Source organism: Equus asinus, chromosome 8 (assembly GCF_041296235.1).
Source record: "Equus asinus isolate D_3611 breed Donkey chromosome 8, EquAss-T2T_v2, whole genome shotgun sequence".
Taxonomy (NCBI): domain Eukaryota; kingdom Metazoa; phylum Chordata; class Mammalia; order Perissodactyla; family Equidae; genus Equus; species Equus asinus.
The window spans coordinates 12,567,559-12,590,981 of record NC_091797.1 but is presented as its reverse complement, the minus strand read 5'-3'; the positions used below and the strand labels follow the sequence as shown (position 1 = coordinate 12,590,981).

The 23,423-nt window shown below is 36.5% G+C and overlaps 1 protein-coding gene across 35 annotated transcripts in view; it reads left to right on the top strand.

Moving 5' to 3' along the window:
* MLIP (muscular LMNA interacting protein) overlaps window positions 1-23,423 on the top strand; it is a 238,815-nt gene that overhangs the window by 166,982 nt on the left and 48,410 nt on the right. For all 35 annotated transcript variants that reach the window (XM_070514726.1, XM_014863849.3, XM_070514721.1 and 32 more), the window contains 2 exons: window positions 6,524-6,568; window positions 17,285-17,413. In XM_070514726.1, coding sequence (XP_070370827.1) covers window positions 6,524-6,568; window positions 17,285-17,413 — 174 coding nt within the window. The remainder of the gene's footprint in view (window positions 1-6,523; window positions 6,569-17,284; window positions 17,414-23,423) is intronic.

The window sequence follows — 23,423 nt, the reverse complement described above, 5'->3', positions numbered from 1 at the left end:
AAACAATTAGTTTCCTTTTCTTATTCTTTATTGCGTACTTGTTACATTTCACACAGTCTCTCTTTTAGGATGAGCCAAGTGCAATAAATGTGTCATCAGTTCAGACTAAAGTCAAGGTTTTCTTCAATTCATAGCGTACTTGAATTGCAGGTTATTTTATAGCAATTTAATTGATGTTCTCTTAACTGTAATAGCATTTAAACTAGGCTAACAACATGTTGAGTAATAGTAATCTCAGGTCACGTGCAGGGTTGGTTATATTAACTTATTATCAATATTTCACTTCGTTGTTTTTAACAGATGCCAAATTTAACAATAATAATCAATAATGTTTCGAGTTCTTACCTTGCAAAGGAGGTTTAACTATCCCATTTAACCTTACACCGATCCTATAAGGTGAGTATTATTATTGTTACAAAGTCTCCATCTTGCAGAGGAGGACACAGACTCAGAAGTCGTAGAGCAGGCGAAACCCAACCTAGGTCTTTCTCATGTCAAAGCCTCTGCCATTAAAACTTGTGTGTGCTAACAGAAGCTGGGAATAGTCTGTCTTCATTAAATATTTTATTGAGGAGTATTTAAACTCTAGGTCTAAATTATTTCTTCATGCCTAATAACCTTCAGTCTAAACTTTGAATGAATAATTTCATATTGGGTGGCAACATCTAAAATGATAATGTTTTACTATATTTCTAATGTTTTAAATCACTTCCTTATATGTAAATTAACTCATAATTTATCACATAATGTATGTGGTTGTTTCTCATCACACTCATTTTTAAAGAGTTTTTTTTCCCCTATGTAGAGGAATGAATTTTCTGTTTACATTTCTATTTCATTCTGTTTTCATTCTATCATCTTCAGAGAGAAATGTCATTTTTTCTTTGCATTACGCTTGTCTTTGCAGATATTCATTATTTTTCATTAACTACTATCAGTTTAAATTCATTTCATTCATGTAATTCAAAACCATAGTATGTTTCCTTAACAAAGAGAAACCTCAGAAAATAGGGCAAGTATTTAGACCTATTACTAATTTATCAAAGAGCCCTTATTGGAATCACATTCTATTGATAACAACTAGTTTCATAAACTCTCGACATTTCACGAGTTACTTTCAAGTGCCAGAGAAATAACAGAGACAGGCTTATTGAATATTATGTAGTATACAGATAAGATCTCTTTTTAATGAGCATGAGGGACAGAAAAATGTCATTACAATGGAAGCATATTGCTTTCAAAATATCACAGCATATTAAAAAATGTGTCAAACTTTATTAAGAATATTCCCCGCTATATATACAGATACTCAGATAAAGGTCATCGTCTCCAATTTAGCCAGCTCACACACTTGCCTTGTTGCTATGCTCGCAAATGTTGCTATGCTGAAGGGTTTCAGAGGCGATGTGCATTAATGTAGTCATAGATCTTGAAATAAGAGGTGACTTCAATCCAATCCACTTAAATCCAGACCTGTGTCCAGATCTGCTTCCATAGGATGTGACCAGAGATTTGATAAGTTACGGGAAGAGTTGTGAACAATTCAAGCAAGAACTTCCATTCCACCGATTACTATCTTTCTTTTTCATTGTTCAGAAATATTTCCAAGGTATGCCCCTGTGAAAGTTGAGAATGGAAGACAATTATCTGAGTTCTGCTAAATGAGGAGGAAGAGAAGAAACTTAATGAGACACCTTTATACCTTATATCCTTCTCATCATTTTAGACTTCACCAAACATGAAGGTGCCATATTTCAGCCAAACTTCCCCTTGATCTGATCCTTTATTTCCTCGTTTGTACATATAAACTATGGCTGTCACTGGTCACTATGCCCACTTATTCTGACTACCAATTATGTTCATGACAAGATGGAATCATTGTTCCCTAGCTTAAAGAGTCAAACTTTTTAAATACCTCCAAATCTACTTTTTATATTTAGGTCTTTGGGGGATATATTACTAACTTGTCTAAAATGGCTTTTAATGAGATATTCATACAGAGTAAAGGTCTAGAGAGAGAATAAACAGTGTGAAGCAAGCAAGAATGATGCCTCATAATATATCACCATGGCCTTGGTGCCTAACCTCTTAACACTGGCCTCGTTCTTTTGAATAGTGCCTTACGTGCAAATCCCAGAAACACCCTCTAGGTCAAGGGTAAGACAGTATCTTAGCATTTTATAATTATTTATTTCCTCAATGCCAAGCTCAGCACTCAATAATTATTAGGTGCTCAGTTAATATTTTAGATTTTTGTCTTTCTGCCTATCTGTAGATCAGTCTAGCCTGGGAGCAATCACGTAATTAGTTCACATATTATCACTAATTAGAGTTCTTTGATCCTTGAGAAAAGAAACCTCGGGATAATTAGAGTCAACAGAGAAAAGGTGGAAGAGAGACATTTTAATGATGTGGAACCAGATGTTATATGCAGGTGGGAGGGACGTGACTGCTGAAAGGAGGAAAGCATGCCTGAAGTGGAAGTGCAGAATGCAGAAGGCGAAAGCAACTGTTCAACACTTTTTATTGGATGCAACTCGATTTGGTCCCAGTCCCCCAAGTGGGTGTCTGCTACATGATGCCAGCCCAAAGGACATGTGTCAGGAATGGGGAAAAACTACAGATTGCAAGGAAAAGCAGCTCTAGACGATGACTAAGGAGTGTGGTTGTGCTTTATGTGCCTCTGCATCAAGTCTTTGGAAGCGGGAAATGGTTTCTCCAAGGCTGGCTTGGCACAAGCGGTGGCCTTGTGTAGTAGCTTATTTTTCAGTGGATTTCAAATCCTCCTTTCTTTTTTCAGTCTTTGACTCTTTTACTTTCCATGTAACCTAACTCTTTAATAGATGTTCTCTGAAGTAAGAAATTTTGACTTTTACAAGTTTTTGACTGCTCTGTTAGTTTTTAAGTTTTTTATATGATAATATACTAGTTAAAATGCCCCCACTCTCTCTGACTTTTCTTTCTTTTGTCATTAAAATGATGTCAAAGTCTGTGGAATATTGATTAGGGGATTTTGTTTTATAAAGAGCCACTCTTACACTCACGCTCATCTGTAATGTTGTTCTTCAGTTAAGATCAATGTGGATAGATGTGAATGACTAAAAACTTTAGTGTTCAAATCCAATATGAAGTTCGTTTTTATGTATCTCAAATTGCTTCTCTACTTTAATCTCATTGACCAGTTGGCAGTTGTTCAAATACAGTAACCTCCTCGCATCACTCACTGCTCCAATCTCAGCTCACCAAACAATCTTCTCTCACTTTTTGGAAAATAATTGCTACAATATTAATAAGACAACTATAGCTACGGTATTTAAGCATCAGTGTTAACCCGTATGAGCAAGCACAGAGAGGCTTCTTAAAGGGTTTATATGACTGGGTTGGTTGAAAGAATCTGGTTATTTTCATAATACACATGAGCCAATGTTCCTTTTCTTTGGTAATGCAAGTCTGCAATGGCTTCATAAATATCGACTCCACACTGAGGGTTAGCATTGAATTTTGTTCCTTCTCTGGGGATAGTTTCTCCTAATAGTGATATGAAGACCATTATATTAAATGAAATAAAAGTGTGCTGAGTATGTCTGAAGCATCTTATTGTTTTGTCATAATTCCCACTGAAGGAATGTAGGGGCTTTATGGAGACTGGATACAAGCATATTTGAGTTTTCCCCTAATTTAACTATTATATTTTCTTGAGCATTTTATCTTTTTTCCCTATAATAATTTGGTATTTAGCACAATAAATTGTGCAAATACTTTGTTTTTTATGTGTAACCTCTTCTTTCCTGTAATTATTGAGATAAAAATCTAAGTATGCTTTTTGTTTCCATGAAGGTACATTTAATTCAACATATTTCATAGAAGCTTTTAATTTAACTTAGGGAATTCATAGAGAATTCTCTCCTTATCACAATAAGGAAAATTCAGTGAAGGGGGAAAAACCTAGGATTTTAAAGAAATCATTCTTATGCATATTACGTCATAAGGTTAAAAATGAAACCCTAGGTGAACTGAAAAATCACTGTGATGGACATTCTGAAGGGCAATTTTCTGCAGCATGGAATAGCCATAAACCTCAGTGCACACCAGCAAGGTCCACAGCAATTAGAGCTGGGGAGCGCTTAGCCAGGACACCCTGCTGCCGTCGAGCCACCAGGAAGGACAGCAAGCAGTGCAGGCCTTGTGAGGAATGAAATGACTCAAAGAGCGGAAAACAAACAATGTGGGACACAGTGTGAGAAGGACTGCGGGGGCCTCGTCATTATGCTTGGTGACTCACACTCCTATATACTTGGCAATGCCATAAGAACCACTGAGCTTTCAGTTTTCAGTTATTGTTCATCTCTCAGAGAGTAAAATCGATATTGGCAAATTCATAATAAACCCTGAAAATATTTTCAATTTCCAAAAAATAGGAATATTTTAGGCACACAACTTTATCATATTTTAGCCACATATATTTATAATTGTGCATCTGTATGTTGACCACTTCCCATCAAAGTTGAAGGCTGAGCTGATGTGGAAGCTCAGCCTCCTATTTAAATGCATAAATGCTTGGTAAAGCATAAGTATTAAAAATATATATGTAACTCAACCTAAAAGAAAGAAAGAGAAACTTCTGAGTGCAGGAAATGAAATGGGAGCTCCAAGGGGGAGTGTTGAGGAGAAGTTAAAGCTCTGGTGGAACTTAGGGACATCAGAACATCGATGCTTGCAGCCAGGAGCTTCGATTTTAACTTTCACTGTATAATAAGTCTAAGACCTATAAATGAGTCCGTTGTGTCCATTCAGGAGCCTAGAAGGCCACAGTGGTTGTGATGCATGGGATAGAGAAAACATAAATCCTTCCACTATCTCCACCCTACACTCTTGGGTGGTAAATGAATCATGCATGAGAAAATGGGTCCTAAACCTGTGAAACTTGAAGATGTGGGGATCTGCCATCCTGAGGTTTGGAAATATTAGGATGATGAAACAAAATAGAAACTGATCCAGAACCTGTGAAACTCTTCAGGCCCCCACAAGGGCAAGTGTGAAATGTATTGTAGGAATGTTTTCCCGACTCAGGGCTTCTCAGACACCTACAGAAATCATCACCAAAGTTACCCTGACTGAAGATGAGCTCAAAATCAAAAGTAAAAAGCCATAAAATGAATAAAGAACATCGTGGGGGAGAGGCTGGAGGGAGATTCAACAGGAAATTTAGCAATGAGAGATTATAAAAAAATCTGGAAGGAATTTTTAAATATATTAAAAATGTTGAAATAGTTAAGAGTTATATCATAAAAAGGATTTGAAAAAGAATCAAAAGGAACTTCTCTAAGTTAAAAATAAAGTGATTAAAATATAAAATTCAGTTACTATGTTAAATGTATTAATATACAGTTGAAGAAAAATTAGTTGTCAGGCTTATATGTGCAGACCATCCAGAATACAGCATAAAAAGGTAAAAAATATAAAATAGAATTTTATAGATATGGAGGATGGATTGAGAGGACTCAACATATGTTTAGTAGAAGCTCCATAAGAAGAGATTAGATATAATGGGAGAAAGGCAACATTTGAAGAGATATTCAGGGAGGATTTTCCAGAAGGAAAGAATGATACGCATACTCAGGACTATACCAAGTCCCAAAATAGGATACATAAGAAGAAATCCACCCTCAGGAACCTCATAGTGAAATGAGAGAATGTCATGGAGAAACACCTTTAACACTAACCGCATGTGAAGACAGATGATTCATCAAGTTATGACATTTAGACTGACAGCGGTAACAGAAACCAGAGCCAGGGGACAGTATCTTCAAACTGCTGAGAGACCTGGAATTCTGTGTCCAGGTGAACTCTCATTCAAGAATGAGAACAAAATAAAAACATGTCAGACAAAGTGCAAGATAGTAAGTTCTGAAAAAACAACCAAAGCATTTACTTCAGCAAGAAGGAAACTAAATCCAGAAGAAAGGAGTGCCATTCAGGAACCAAGGGTGAAGAAACAATAGTAGTCTCCTCTTTAATTTAGAACAGTTTTAAAAACCGAATCATTTTCTTTCCCAAATCATGAAAGCAATTTTTTAATATAAGGATGATTTAAGAAAAAATCTATTATTTGTTTCATTTTGCTGTAAATGTAAATAACCAACAATGCTGGTACGTTTAAGTAAAATATGGAGTATACAGAGAATGAAATACTATGTCGTCTTGCAGAATTTTTGATGTCTTGTGATAGTGCTTATGTTAAGATGTTACAGAAGAGCAATGTATAAAACATCATGTTCACTGTTATGTGAGCTGAATAAAAATGCATAGGAAAAATATTGTAAGGCATTGTACCAAAAATGTTGAAAATCATTTTTTGATGCTTAATGATATTTTTCCCTTTACTTTATGCTTTTAAAAATCCTACAATAGACCTGTATTACTTTAAATAAAAGAACTTTGATATACTATATAAAAATATAGATATATTATTTTACTAAATTGTGAATTTCATGAAATAAACACCATATTTATAATTTTGCAGGCAAACCTCTCTTCACCATCCTCTACAGTATCTGAGAGTCAGCTGGTACGTATCCTTTTACTAAGCCATAGATCTACTTTAGAAAATTCCCATCTCTCACGATAGTTTTACTTAAGGGGAAGTGAACTGAGAAAAAAGTTACTACATGTAAGTTTGTTCGCTTGCTTGTCTAATAAAAGTTTACTGCTTTTCTAAAGCTCCATGGTGGTTGTTTTGCAGCTTACAAACATACCTAAAACTGTCCATAGACCTTATTTGCTAGTAACTTGTAGCGGCGTTAGAATAGGATGGGTGGGGTCAGAAACAAGATGCTGTTGGAATGCAGAGAAGGAAAGAGCTCTCGCTTCTTGACGGGAGAGAGCAGAAAAGAGCACAAGGAGAAGGTCACGTCTGATAACATGGCAGGTTCTGGCCTTGAGAAAATGGGAAATGAGATATTTCAGACAGGAAGATTAGTATGTGAATGGTCTAGACTGGTGAGGAGCAATAGAAATATAATGTGAACCACAAACGCAAGCCACATGTGTAATTTTAAATTTTCTAGTAGCAACGTAAACAAAGTAGAAAGAAATGTCACATTATGTTTAATAATATATTTATTTAATGGCATATAAATTATCATTTCAACATATAATCAGTATAAAATTGAGATATTTTACATTCTTTTTTTGAGCAAAGTCTTTGAAATCTGCTGTGTATTTTACATTTATAGCACATCTTAATTCAGACTAGTCACATTTCAAGGGCTCAACAGGGGACCTGGTGACTACTGCTATTGGACAACACAGATCTGGACTCTAGAATCTGTTATTTATAGATAAACATTTGATAAATAGGAGAATTACTTTTTCTTATAGTGTTTTGACTTATTCTTCCAGTGGCTAGCAGATTAAAACCATGAAATAAGTTGCCTAGATATTACTAGTTAAAGATTTTCTTTATATCTTTTAATTTTTATTGTTTATAACTGTAAATTCCTATAAATTCCAATTGTAAATTATAAACAATAGGGTGCTTTAAATAAAATTAATGGAAATATCTAGTAAAGCAGTTTGAGACATTAAGAAGACAAAATCAGTTTAATGCTGACTTTCTTTTCCTTTGTTAAGCAATTGTTTTGGTGTCCTACATTCATAGGCAATAAGTCATCTTGTCATTATTGTGCCAAAATGACAACAATATTTTTATTTGTATCACTGAAAAATCATAAAAAGTATAGTTGGATAGTTAAAATAGCTTGATTCAAGCAAATCATTTGGCTATGTTAGTGTTTGTACATTTAGTGTCTGGATGGGGTGTGTTTGCGTGTGTGTGTAATTTTAGTGTCAATGGTTTAGAATAGTGCCAGGCAGTCTAGTATGGTTGAAAGATGCTGGAATGGGGGCCCGAAGACCCACCTTTTCCTTCTCGCTCTGACACTCACTCCTGGGCTGGCAGTGGGTAAGTCCCGAATCTGGGAATCTGGACCTCAACCTCCTAAATGAACCATGAGAGCATTCTATTACGTACTTTCCAAGCCCCTCTAGTGCTGTGAGTCTATGATTACCAACACAGGGAAGGGAAGGTGTTGCCATGGAAACAAGCACTGAAATAACATAATGAAGTGGAACGGTTTCCCACTTTAGATATGGAAATATTACTACAACTAGTTTAATATTTACAATAGTGATATACTTGTTTCTTGAGAGTAATGTGTGAAAATCAAGAATATTTTTAATATCCACATATAATTTCACTCAATATAGTATAAAAATGCAGATTTTAGATATTGAATGACTAAATGTATATATTTAATTTTTTACAAATAACTATATGTGTGTGTGTTATCCGACCGACATATGTATATCAGTTCTTAGCTTAATATTTTAAGAAACTATTTCAAAGAGGCAAATATATATAATGATTTCATAAAATGAGACATGGTAAAAACAGCTCATTGTAAATGTAATAAATAAACCTTTTCTTGCCTAATAAACTAATTCTATCAATCCTAAATTTGTGATCTCTAGGGAGACAAATTCAAAGCACTGTTTTGACTGACATTGATGATCATTTCTTTGCATTTCCTTTAGACCTTTCCTCTAAAGAGTTCAAGGAATTTCTTAACCAAATTTTAAATTAAGTTATAATCCAAAAATGCCCTTGAGATGTAGGAAGGTTTGTGAAGGGATTATTATCAAACAAGCTTACCACATAAGAAAGAGCATCTCTTGGATTGACGTAACTATTCAATTCAATCCCTTTCACTTGTATTTCATGACATTAACCCTGTCTTTACATTACCTGGGAGTGGACTAGAGTAGGAATAATTGTATGCAAGAGATGTTATATGGCGATTGCCTCCTTAAGGATTTATAATATTTTTATTCTTAAGTAATGTAATTTATGAATAAAATGATACTTTTTCATTTTTATGAATAAATTTTCAGTATTTGCCATCACAAACTCTCTTTAGGATTAGGTTTTTAATAATTTCAGTAAATAAGAATGCCTTTGAAAAACAAAACTATATTTATACACACACATATATGTGTGTGTTTATAATATGCACACATATATAGATGCCATATGACAGGTAATTCTGATTATGTGTTACTTTTTGTTTATATAAATGTGTACAAATATGTGTAGCACATAAAAACAAAATTATTGAGAATGTATGATAGATTGTATTTAAATTATATATAAAGTAGAGGAAGATGGGCATGGTTGTTAGCTCATGGCCAGTCTTCCTCAGCAAAAAGAGGAGGATTGGCAGCATGTGTTAGCTCAGGGCTAATCTTCCTCAAAATAAAAAAAAGAGAATAAATAAATAATATAAATGAATACTGTATGTTTTGTATAAAATAAGCAGTTAAAATTATTTGACTCCTATTTTAGGAGAGAAATGTAAAAAGTTAATTGAAGGGAAGATTTATGATAAATTGTGGTGGCAGAAGCTTAATACAGAAGGTGTTATGCTTTTGAGATTTGGCTATTTAAGGATAGATCATTCTTTTATACTTCTTTCTTTTTAACTAGGCTTACTTATATGCTTGTTTACATGGCCCCTGTGCCAAATCATCATTGGAAGGAAAAAAAGAAATATGACCTGCCTCTTACTCTAAAATATTCCCACTGTTTACTCTGGAAGCCAAATGATTTAGTACTGGGTTCAGGGGGAATAGTTTGGGGGCCGTTATGAAGCTAGTTCACCAATCTGTGCCTCAGTTTCTCTTCTTCTATTAAACAGCATCACAGTACATCAAAACTAGAAAAGGTCTTAGCAATGAGGGTATTGGAAACACCTGTCTATAAAATGGAGGTTGGAATAACTCCTCAGTCAATTTGAAGCCGTGGCTGCATGGCTCACATATCATAATCTGTGAAGTTGCCATTGTGGCGTTGTACATATGAGAGGTGTTATTATTGCATGTAAATCCTCTGAAATATTAAGAGATAATGTGAGTGGCCATTTTTACAGATAAAGAAACAGGCTCACAGAGTTTAAATAGTTTGCCTAAGATCTCAGTATCAGTGGTCATCTTTGTTCTGCATGACTTTCAAAAAGGAATTTTGATAATTTTGATATGCATTTTAGATAATTCAAGAGGAATAAAGTTGAAGGAATTGGGAAATTGAGCCTTTATGGAACTGTGACCTTCGCTGGGCACCTCATGTATTGCTGGCATTCTTGCATGGCCTGCAAAGATATGACCACTTACTGAAGAGGAGACTGGGTCAGATTAGTCAGGGTGTTGAGTCTTGCACCCGTGGACAGTGCTTCTCCTAGCATCATAAATGGAACAAAAGGACAGGAAGGATCTAGAATCTAGGTTTAACCTGCAGAAACCTTTCCTCTTTCCTGCGCTGAGTCATCACAATATTCACAGAGGCTGGTGGGGTCTCTTTTCTCTGGATTGAAAAAGGTTGACCTCTACAAGATGGGTATGCATTGGTCTTCCTTAGCAGTCGGTAGGGGAGCCTAGTTTAGATCACATTTAGCTTTTACTTTTGAAATTTCATGCCATTAACAATGTTCATGATTGTCCAGCGTGGAATTCTGAATCTAGAGAGTACAAAACAGCAGAATGAAAAAAATGGCCACATGGCCGTATACAGGTACAAGCAAAGGCAGCTTACTGGAACATTATAAGGAGGCATGCTTGGACTTGCAGATACTTTGTTCCCAGTTCTGAAGGCCAGCTGATGTGTCCTGTTTTAGTGGTGGATGACTCATCTTTGAGGGCCCTTGAGGTCTCTGTTGTTCAGCAAATGCAGCCCGGAAAGCTCTTGTGGAGAGCTGATGTCTTCTTCAAGCTCCAAGGCGGTTTGTCCTTGACCAGTTTTTCCTTGACATGACACACTTAAGTGCTGCTGCATTGGTCATCTACGCCTCCTTGGGTTGAGTCATGCAATTGTCCTTTCTTTAACCATTGAAATATTTCAATCTGGCCAATGTGTGTTGTGTATATTCCAGAAAATGTTTCTCAGGCTGTGGGATGTGGTTTATAATTATTGAAATCCTATATATGTTTATTTTATACAAATATCGCAGTAATTATACATTTTTTCTTTTTGGAAAAAGCACATCAGGTAGGTCCTTTCCTGCACAGTCTAGATCATTTATTATCAACACCCTATATTAAAAATGTGAAAATAGGAAAAAGAAAAGTTTTTGTCCTTTCAAATTCCTTTTATGCTTTTTTCTTTTTTAAAAAGTTCTGTCATGCATACTATCTCATTAGGTTCTCACAGTCACCTTGTGCGTTAGTATGGCAGGAATTATTTCCATTATTCTGATGAAAAAACTGAAGTCCAGGTATCTACGATGCCGCGTCAACCGTCCCATAGTTAATGGGTAGTATACAAATCTGGTTTTTTTTCCCCTCCAATCTTAGAAGCATTACTCTGTACCACAGTGTTTTGAAATTTGAGATATTTCTTTGACAAGGGAAAAAAAGCTTAAGTATTTGCTTCAAGCTTATAATGTTTATTTAAAAAAAAAGAGAGTTAATAAACATTTATGAATTGAATGAGTGAATCAGCTAAATAATTTAGAGAAAATTGCTTTTGTCAACAGTCTTGACTGGTGGGATGTTTTTGAGTTTCTATGAGCTTGTTACCACAGAAACTCTAAAAAAAATAACCCTGGAGAATGAAGACAGGACTGAAGCAAACGGGTAAAAGACACGGCTATGGCACGTTCACAAACTCTTTGGATCCATCGAATAGGTAGAATTCCTAGCCAGGCTCACAGAATTTTCTCCATGCTGTGTTTTATTACTTTCTTGCTCTTTTATTACACATCTTAGTTTTTCAAAAAGATAAAAAATAAATCCTTTAAAACGGAGACACTATCCTTTATTTCTTTTGCTCCCTCACCACCCTACCCCAGAGCTTGCTACTGTAGTCAAAGGCAATGAAAAATATCAGTCCACTACTTGAAGTTACTAATTTGAAAAAGATGTATTCCGAGAAGCCATTATTTTAAAATATTAGTAATGGATTCTCTAGGTCAGTGCTGGCAGTTAATTTTCAACTTTGGTCTCTAGCCAGAGGCAGTACCAACTTGTTGTCATAGAATTATGATTATAAGCTCCAAAGGACAGAAACAATGTCTATTATTACAGTGACCCGAGTAGCAATGCTCAAGGATAAGTGTATACTTGATGAGTTATAAATACAAATGAATAGCGGGCTCCGACCAGCTCCTCACAGGCCATTAAAACCTGCCCCAGGGCCATGGGGACTCCACATACTCTCTCTCAGACTTTCTCCCTCAAGACTAAGAGTACCGTTAGACGTGATCTACTGAGGTCCAGCCCACTCCTGCATCCTCCAAAAAAGATGACATCACTGTCTTTTGGTGTTAAGAGTTATACTGTTTATCATCATAAGCAAACAGGGGGAAAACAGCAATTTTTTAAAAATGGAGAGGGTTAAAATCTTGTGAGGTTCCTAAAGAAGTGGTTTCTGGCCTTGACTTCCTGCATCCATCAGGGATGATAACTTCAGCCTCCTATTACCTCCGAGCGTGGAGCTCAGGAATCCCCTTTCCTTCTTATGGTTCTCTGTTGGTGAAAGGCTGTCTGGATTGTCTATCCTGCCAAGTTCCCTCTTCCTGGTTAAAGTGTAATCAAAAATCAGTCCAGGAAAAATAAAGACTTCAAGCTGGCAATCAATACCCTTAAGGCCTCCATACTGGATTATAACCAGCATACTGGGCTTCTGCCTGACAATTAATTTATTCATTCTTCAAGTACTTATTAGCACCTAGTATGTTCCAGGCACAGTTTAGGTGTTGGAGATACAGCAGTGAACAAAACAAAGATCTCTAGCCTCACAGATTTTATATTCTAGTGGAGAAAGCAAGACAGCAAATACATGAACAGATGTCAGATTTTGATAAGTACTATGGAAAAATATAAGGTTAAGTAAGGAGAGGTGAGGATTGTACTCCTGGAAAGGGAGAAAGGAGTTCCAGACAAAGCACAAAGCAAGTGCAAACTCCTGGAGGAGGGGATATCATAGCATATGTGCTAGAGTGGAGAGAGTGAGGGGCTGAGAGGGCAGGAGCGGGAGATTTGGCTGGAAAGGGTGAGGCCAGTTGGGCATAGGAAAGAAGAGTCATACAGCGCCTTGCAGGCATGGCAAGGGTTTGGCTTTTACTTGAAGTGAGAAGGTGAGGTATTAGAGAGCTGTGAGAGGAGTCGAGTGACATGACTTGACTCATACTGTGATTGTTCTGTGGTTTTCTCAACTGGGTTGTAAGCACTCTGAGAACAAGGGTTATGTCTTACTCATCTCCATAGACACTACAGTTCCTGACATAGACTAGGTCCCAATTGGCAACATGGCTCCGGAGAACATCGGAGAGAGGTATGCCTCAGAACTCCAAAATGATAGTTGTTTTGTCTTTGAGGCACTTCAAGAATGTCTTACGTTCAGTATAAATTGGTTCTCAGGAGGTTCATCAAAATGAATTGAAATTTGCCATTTGGAGAACCTCATTGTTCTTTCTGTGCCCTTTGTGCTGACTCTGAGAGTTATTGCTTGTTTTTATTTTTCCGCTTAGGCTGGAAAGAAAATTATGGAATTGCTTTCTCTGGCATCGTAAGAATATTTGTGTCTATCAATCATGAGTCCAGCTCTTCTATGGATTTCATAGCACATAAAAATGAAAGAAGGGCCTCTTTGGGCTAGTTTAGTTGTAATATTGCTGGACAATGACAATCTTGTAGTAGCTCACCTTTATAGACTCTTCTAACTTGATTAATCTAATTTCCTTTGCTTTCGTTTGGACCCAGACTTAGCAAATTAGATTTGCCCGAATTAGAGAACCAAAGTCTACTTGAAGTCTGAAGATACCAGGCAACTATGAGCAAGGATGCAATGTAGAGTAGAAATCAATAAAGGATAGTGTGTTCTAAAGCCTCTCCTTCAGTCTGGAGGCAGAAGCTCAAGGTTAAACAGATGTCTCTGGGATGGCAGACCAAGGAAGGTCTATCTTTGGATGGGCAGCATGACATTTTAATGGGATGAGTTCTGGTTGAGTATCTTTCGTTTTTTAATGTGCACATGAATCACCCAGGGATTTTGTTAAAATGCAGGTTCTGATTCAATAGGTCTGCAGTAGAGCCAGACTTCTAACAGGTTCTCAGGTGGTGCTGATGCTGCTAGTCTATAGACCCCATTCTGAGTGGCAAGGTGCTAAGCAGACATCTTCTTAGTTGAATAGAACCATTAGTTTACTTTGTGTTGCAATTTAGTCTTTAGCAAATGTAAATTAAATGACCATTTGACATTGAGGAACGGGGGTCTTAGGAAGAACAGAGAGGAAGTTTACTAATATTCCAAGGCAGCCTTGTGTGCCAGCAACAGCACCAGTTGCTTCAGACTTTCTAAAAGGCACTTTGAGAATATTGTTTGAATGATGGATTTGAGTATGCAGAAACAAATTTTGTGCAATAACTCTGTGTGGTGTGGTTCCTGAGGAGGCAGGAGGGTAAATAATAAAATGTGCCATTACTGGTTATTAAAGGACCTAATCATGGGTTAGAATTATAACCCTTTATCAGAAGGTCCAGACAGATTGAATGGCTTTTTCAAGGTCATGCAGTCTATTAACACTAATGCAAAAACTAAAATCTATATCCATGATGTTCTCCCCCGACCAATATCATGCTGCTTCTTAGGAGTGGATTTTTAACCAGATCTGGAGAAACATCAGTATACATTTTGATATCTTGCCCACACAAACTATAGTCCTTTAGGAGGTGGAGTGTGGGATGTCTGTGTGTGTGTGTGTGTGTGTGTAGCAGAAGGGAAGACATATGGATTTGTGTATTGAGCAGGAAAACGTCAGGTCCTAAGTGTTCCAGGAATACTCTTTTGTCAGGAATGTTTGTGCCACACTTAAGGAAAGAAAAACTGGATTTAGAAAGTCTAGTGAAAAGAAAAGATAAATGACAAAGAATGAGGTAACAATGGCCAAAATCAAGGGTGTGGTAATTGTGATTGATGGGTCAGGGGAAGTTACAGAGACAGGTGTTAAAAAATGATTTAAAGTTTCTATCTATGCTGTTTCTCTCTCTCTGGAGAAGGCAGAGGAATAATTGAAATCATGAGGTTAATGATCTGACCAGACCTGGATTTAAATCTTGACTTCTCCAAATACAAACTTCATGTCTTTGGCATGTAACTTATTCTCTTTAAAGCGTCTCACAGAGTTGTTCATAAGGAATCCATGAGATAATCTATCTAAAGTATTCAGTACAGTGCCTGATACCATAAAGATAAGATATGGACTCTGGGTCTATGGGAGAAGCTTCAGTAACTGATTCTGATACTGAAGGTCCTTGACAACCAACCAACTGGAAGAGTCTCTTTTCTGGTCTCATTCTGGAGGGTAATGACCCCAAGAGAGGTGACCTGAGTGAAAGGCTCCAGGCCAGGATAACCCAAAATATCTGCTTGCTACCCATACAGGAACCGGGTAGCCATGTTTCTCTGGCAGAGGGATTCTCTTGGCATGTCAAGCGCTCCTGGTCAGATTTCTTCTTTCTGCTTTCATTGTTCTGCATGCTGCCACCAAGCTTAGCTCCTAAAGCTACAGGCTGGTTTTAGAACCTGGTAGGCCCTGAGTACTGGAGTTGTTGTATGGATTTCCTGCCTCACAAAGGAGCAGGAGAGTAGGTGGCACAGCAGTAGGAGCAGAAGGAAGGAGAAATGAAACAGGAAGTCAAGTGGGAAAGAGAGACAGGAAGTCTAGACAACTTAGGATCATGACCCAGATACCAGGCATCTGTCTTATTACAGGTGCTGTAGAAATGAGTGACTGTCTGGGCTTTGTTCCTCTGTTGAGTTGACTGGAGGGATATTGCTCTCATACGTATACTCAACTGTGTGACTTCATGCATAAGTGGATGTTACTTGCTCAATTTTTCCCCTTGAGAGAAATCACTTCCTTAAGTGGGAGATATTTCTCAGCCTGGGGAAGATAGCGATTTTCTCAATCTGTTTTTCCCCAGTTGGCATATATATGAAAGACAACTGGGAAAATATCGATTGAAAGAAGTATTGTGGAGCGGCATTTATTCAAGACTCAAAATATATCCGGTAGTTTATAGAGCAGAGAGATAGATGTAGTCCCTTAAGGCTTCACTTGTGAGCATCAGCATTGACTGAGGAGAGCTAATTTACTATTTTCCTAGAGGAAATGGAGTTGAGAAGAATGATTACAGCAAACTGCTTAAACAGAAAAAGTGTCACAACTTTTTATTGAGTCTTGTTTGGGATGTTTTTGTAAACTTATCAATCATTTTGTGACAGTTTACGGTGTAACAAGATTTTGGTGTTTGTGAAACATCCTTTTGAAACTGCCCCAAACTAGATTTCTTTGTTTCTCTCTCATCATACTGACATTGGGTCGAAGTTTATGAATCTTGAATGACCAGTCTATTAGCTAACACTCTTGATTGCAAGTTACAGAAGTAAACTTGACTTTGAAAAGAAAGGGAATCCATGTAAAAGAAAAGGAAAGTTTTAGGGAGGTTCAGGACAAGAAATCCAGCTGGGGTGCAGGTATGTTTTGAAGTTCAATTCTGGAAAGCCCTTAGCGTCTCAGGTTAAGGCTTTCCCATAGCTGCCTAGTTGCGTATTATAATTTCAATCTCCTAAAGTGACTGCAGAGCAGTTTAAATGACTAGTCCACATTGTTAGGAGACACAATCTATTTGCTGCCCACTGCTCACCCTCTGAGGTCAGTAGGCCACCCCTGGTTTCATCATACATACTATGAACTTGGTTTCTGGGGGTGTAGCTCTGTGGATTTGGGGGCATGGAGGGCAGTTTCCAGAAAAGGAAAGTTGTTATGGTCGTGGTGGATGTGCCAAATTCCTCTATCCTGCTATGCCCAGAATGAGAATGCTGCCTGGCACCGAGGATGCTCTCTGTATTTACCAGATGAAATAGTTATTGACTGAATGCACTGGCAAGGCTATGAGAACGTGTTTGGCTAGATAAATGAAGAATGTTTTGCATTTTGAACGTCATGACAGTGGACTTTATGAGTCGATTACTGTAACAGTTAACTGAAAACTAAAGTTACATTAGTTAACATCATTTGATTTCCATGCTGTTTTTCTGTATTTGTGAAACCATTTTAAAATTTAAAAAAATATAAATTTTTGTGAGAACATTTGAATGACAATACATGTTTATTTATTTTAATAGTGTTTATTTCTCTATTTTTTAAAAATTTATTTGATGGACATGAAGACTAAGCCTGGAGTAATTCGCCCAGTACCTGTAAAATCCAAAATCTTACTGAAGAAGGAGGAGGAAATCTATGAACCCAACCCTTTCAGTAAATACCTGGAAGATAACAGTGACCTCTTTTCTGAGCAGGTGAGCATCCCCATGAGAAAATCTTGGATATTTTGATAAATGACTATATAAAACCTAGTGCTGCCTCTCTGAATATAGTGTGTGCAAGACTGTGTTCATCTGATTGGAATATCCTTAGTAATAAAAAAAAGATCCAATTTTGCATAATAAAAAGAAATTCTTATATATTTTCAGGATGGTATTTTGAAGTATTTCAATGTTTTTTTCCTAAAAATTTTCTACCTAGTGCTGGTATTGTTTTGGGACTTTGCTCTCTATAAAGACACTGGTTGGATGAGTCAAATAGGTGTTGCACTCTTATTTCTAAAATCCTGTCTCCTTTTGAAGAGATGCAATATTTTAGATTTAGTATATTAGTACGTTTGACAAAATTTCTATTGTCTGGATTCATGTTGACATAGTAGAGGTGAGGTGAGGGCCTAGATTGAGTGGTACTAGTTAGAGGACAGGGGCTCACGTTATCCAAGGCTTTGTTGCTCATTTGGTTTACATGTAAAGAAGGTCTTCCCCTTGTATATGCTTTATGTTGGAGGTAGTATAATGGAAGGTTGTTGATGGTACTTTATAAGATATTTGGAAAAATATGAAAATACATGATATAAAACTTGGTAAATTATTTCAAAGATAATCTTGACATATTTATTTGTCTTATTAAAATGCAACAAATAGACATAGGTTATGTGGTTTATATGTCAAACATTATTATGTGGATAAGCAATGTAAGCAATCCAGAAATCTTTCTGGATACAACAAGGACACATAAGATCACCACATTTGGTAATCTGTAATAAAATTACATTCATATTTATGAAACATAAGGAATATCTTATCTGCCACACATTAGCTCTATAAGCCTGAGAAAATTGTTTCATCTTTCTAGGCTTCAGTTTCTTTCTTTTTTTTCTAAAGGTATGCTTTTTTTGGGGGGTGGGGGGAGGAAGATTGGCCCTGAGCTAACACCTGTTGCCAATCTTCCTCTTTTTTTCTCCCCAAAGCCCTAGTACGTAGTTGTAGATCCTAGTGGTAAGTCCTTCTAGTGCCTCTATGTGGGACGCCATCTGAGCATGGCTTGATGAGAGGTGCATAGGTTCACGCCCAGGAGCCGAAAAGGCAAACCCTGGGCTGCCAAAGTGGAGTGCACAAACTTAACCAATGGGCTATGGGGCCAGCCCCAAGGTTTCAGTTTCTTAATGCATAAAAAGAGGCATTCAGATCAGGAACTTCCTAAAGATCCTTCAAACTCTGAAATTTGGGTTACTTAGATTTAAGTTTGACCCTGACTGGGTCAGAAATCCCTCTGTAGCCTTGGGAAAGTTCAGTATAAATACCTTCTCAAGATTAACTATAGATTTTATTTATCGAATGGAGATGAAAATATTTTCTGTCTGTATATACTTTCTGAAGAGTGATATGATTTTGATAAGTTAAAAATTTTTAGAAGACACTAATATCATTGAAAATGATAATTAAAGGCAATTATTTTCATTTTATGGAATAAAATGTAGTTCTCAATTTAAATTAGAGAAATCTTATTTATCTGTAGATGTGTCTTCACTAATTCACTAATTCACAGTGTGGGATCATTACAAAAAATTTATAAGAATAACCTAGTTTTATATGACAAAAATGCCAACAGTTAAAATAAATTTCACATATAACTTACATTCTTCGAAATATGATCTAATGCTCTAAAATAATTTGTTCTTTTGTATTAGAATAATTTCAAACTTATGCATTTTATTTTACACGAGATTCTTTGCAGAATATCAGGTTAATCTACCTATAATTTATCACAATTTACTGTCCTCTGAAATGATAAATTCCATTTTTAAATGTAGAAAATTCTTGTCATTCAAAGGAGTTGCCATTTGTTTTCATTACTTTTCCTGACTACACAGCAACTTCAAAGCTCTGTTTATGTACAACACAAACCTAGGTATTTCCAGAGAATTTGTTGAAAATTTGAGCTCTTTTGCAAGTATTAAGGTGCCACAGACATAGTCTTATTTATATTTTCTTTCCATCAATTTTTTCTTGTGCGTATCCCAACTTCTGTGTGGAACATGGGAAGAAGGAGTTTGCAGACTCAGAATTGAAAGAAGTCTAGCATACTACTTAAAAGTGAATTTCAAATGTTCCCTGGTCTTATTCATTGACCCTGCATGAAAGGGAAAAGATAATAGAACCTTGGGGCCACTACACCCTGGAAACTGCGTATACTATCAACTGGCCTCCTTATATTGAGCTCGGACTGTCGTCTCATTGTGTCCAGTGCTACAGGGGAGGCAGGGGCCAAAGACGGCTCATAAGAGTAGATGCTTAGATCTACTTAAAAAAATGAATTGACTAGTAATTTATAATCTCAGTATTGCTACTTCATCAGAACTTCCATAGAAGGGAGCACATTCAGATTCAGTTCTGGTCACTACTGTGTTCTATACTGCTGCCACAGACTGGATTGAATGGTTCCAAACTCAGCTGATCTCACCCACCCGTGTAATGGGAAATGTGCCGGACAGTTGGGCCAAATTGAAGCAGCTCACATTCACTAATCTGTCTTGTACTGGGGGCAGTTCCACATGACAGGAGATGTTGGATGGGATTGTTAAGGCAATAAATTTCCCCTGGCAGCTTCACTGTCATAAAATATGATTTCAAACTTTCTGTTATAAAAGATCACAAACTAAAGATGATGAGACCAGACGGGAATGAATTTACTGTTGCTTAAGAAGGTGCATCTGGGCAGGCTTTTAAACTGATAATGAACTGAAAATTTGCCTGGAGACAGCCTCTGAGTACTAAAAGCAAAGTTGGAAACCAAATGCATAATCAAGTAATTGAGACTTGTTAATCAACAACTTTTACGCGAAAATGGCATAGGCCAGGAAGCGTCATTCTATATTAGATGGATTTTTGAACAAAAATGCTTCAGAATGAAGCTTATGCTTCGCTGGAATTACCTTTAAATCCATTACTGTATCAATTTGTGGTCCTTTTGGGTTATTACAAAGTATCCTCACTCTCCACATGTGGATTTAAAACTATGGTGATGTGCTTTGAAGCATAGTTCTATTGAGAATGAACAGCAGTGTTGGAAAATAAACAGAATCGATTGGACAAATGGGCACACAGAAGACAGAGCATCTCAGAAAATCAATTTACTGACGAGAATGAAGATACTAGAGAATTGAATGGTTTTTAGTTTGTCTGACTACTTATGAGTTTGCAAAATATATTGATTGCTTTCTGGTCATTTAATGTATCTAATTAGCTAAAGGTGGTTTCTTCCCTGAAGTTTCTCAATTTAATACGAATAGCAGTTGCTAACCTCAGTTGTATAAAATGTTCCATAAAATATTCTCTCTCATTTTTTATAAATGAGTCATTCAACCCTTGATATTAGATATGTCATTTCCTTCTTAAAGCCCTAGAGAAATGTATCAAAAAGTTTTGAACAGAATTAAAGGAGGAATATTGTAATATCGTCTGATTTTTCTGGAAATACTCTCCTTTTTTTAAAAACAATGAGAAATAACACTTGCCAGCATGTAGGCCTCAAATTTTATTTTCCTTCTAATTTACTTCAGTGGGGAAAAGAACATGATTTTGTACAAAAATGACCATTTAACGAATTTCCTTCACACTACTTCACAGACAACATAAAAGGATAATTATAGGGAATTTTCTCGTTGTAGTATTTTCATTCTTTCTTTCCTTCTGATTTTTCTCAGACATCTGACTTGCTTCTGTGGGGGACAGGAATTGGCCACTCCAAGATATGTCTCTTTGGCATGAGGATTATTTTAGGCTGGTTACTTTTAAAAACTGCAGACGGGAAGGAGGCTCTGAGGAGTAGAAGTTACTTACCCTTTGTTAAGAGACATTTACATTGTAAAGGAAATCTCCATCTGTAAAGGTGCCTCCCTCTCTGTACCAGGAAGAATTGGGGCAGATGACCTTATCTCTAGAAACTCTTAATCAATGCCAAAGTCAAGGACTTAAATCTGCATTTGTTCACTGTACTTGTGTGGTAATCTCCCATGATCAACTCCCCCTCCACCCCCAACATCCTCCTTTGTCTTTAGCTGAATATGATATTTAAGGTGGTGGCTTCAGCCATATTGGTGAGTTGCTCAGTTTGCCTGAGCCTCTCCCATGTATACATGTTATAAAGCTGTGTTTAATTTTCTCCTGTTATTCTGTCTCATGTGAATTTAATTTGTTCTCCGGGCAGAAGAACCCACAATGGGTAGAGGAAATGTCTTCCTCCCCTACACCTCCCTTCCCTACCAAATGCTCTCTGTTTGACATTCAGCTTTGATGATTATGTGAGTGACTTTCAGATTTCTATATAAATATTCATCAAGTTATATTTCCACTGTGATCTTCTTCACCTTCACTTCCTTGTGTCACTCACATGTTAAGACTACAGGGCAAATACTCACCTTTGTCATCAGGTGAAACTGACAATATTGCCTTTTATTCTGAATGACTTTTGGCTTTGCCACAAATTAGTACTTTTTCAGTATTTGTTTCTCAATCAAGATGGCTCATTCTTTTTTGTCATAAAATTATCTTTTATCATTGCTAACATTTTATTAAGAAATATTTTTAGAGTAAAACATTTAACCTCTTTAGGTCTAGAAATGATTAAGTGATTTGTTGGTTTGTTTTAAGGGGGAGAGAACTGTATTTCCTTATAGTGTTACATTTCTTTTGGAAGGGTTAAAACCAGAGATTTGTCTTCTCCAAGTTTTACCATGTTGTTTTTGTTTATTCAAGTAGTGAAATCTTTGTGAGTTTTTCTCTTCTTTTGTTTTCCTTCTTCCCTCCCTTTCTTCTTTCCTTCCTCTATATGTAACAGGTAATAGACAATTTATCATAAACAAACACAATCAACCATTTTTTCAGTTTTATACGTTTTTTAAACAGTGTCCTTTAGAGATAATATTTGCTTTTTACTCCAGGATAGAATCAGATGGAATCACCTCTTTAAACTTAGGATTTCATCTCTCCCCTTTTTTGGCTTTAGTTTTCTCTTGACCTTGTGTGTGTGTCAAGGTTGGAAGATTGGAATAAAGAATTGCAATTTTCCGTAGCAGGTGTCTACATTGCTAAAGGAGTTTTTCCCTGCCCCCCTTCACTTGCCTTGTGTAGGGGTCAGAATCTTAAAGAGATTTTCACTGGCTTAAACCACCCTCCCCCCACACAAAAAGGGCCTATTTGCCACTTCTATCATAATTGATAGAATTATCCTAATAATTCTAATAATTAGTTAAGCTCTAAAACATTAGCTGCTTAACAAATATTTGGTGAATAAGTACTGTCTGACCTTACCCCAATCTACTGAGAAACAAGGACAATCTGAAAGCTTTAAGCAAATGTATTCTCTATGCTTTGTTCACCCGTGCTATCCCTATATGTCTTTATTTAAGAGGGATGGCCATTGCCAAATTTAGAACCTCTGGGTAAATTTGCTCCAGTTTTAAAATAAGGCCTTGTTAAAATAGAATTAAAAATCCTATATTGGTTTCATCTGAAAAGTATTAAACAACAGTTAGAATGCAAAAGAGAGAAGGTAGCTGTGTAAAAATAATTTTAAGTAATATCCAAATTAAATGTTATTCAGAGATTAGAAAGTTAGTTTTATTTGTTGGCAAGAAAAAAGGTGCACTCTTCTGTTTTACTTTACAGACATCTCTATCCCAAAACTTCTCCTTGAACTTTGAGTCAAGGTCATCCTATGAATAGAACTGTAGATGGAAGCAATCACGTGTCTTTGGCATAATTTTGTCTTATGGTATATAAGATAATTTTGGTAAAACTAAGGCCTCTTTCCTAGGACACTGTCTACAGTGCTCTCCTCGCTCTCTCCCTCCCTCCACAGTTTCAATTCCACAACTGAAATACAATAAGAGTGAGAAGCCTGTGATTTTCTTTGCTCTACTGTACATTTTCTTTGACCCATGAAAAGCAGAATCAAGGTAGAGTGCATAGAGGAGGACGTAGT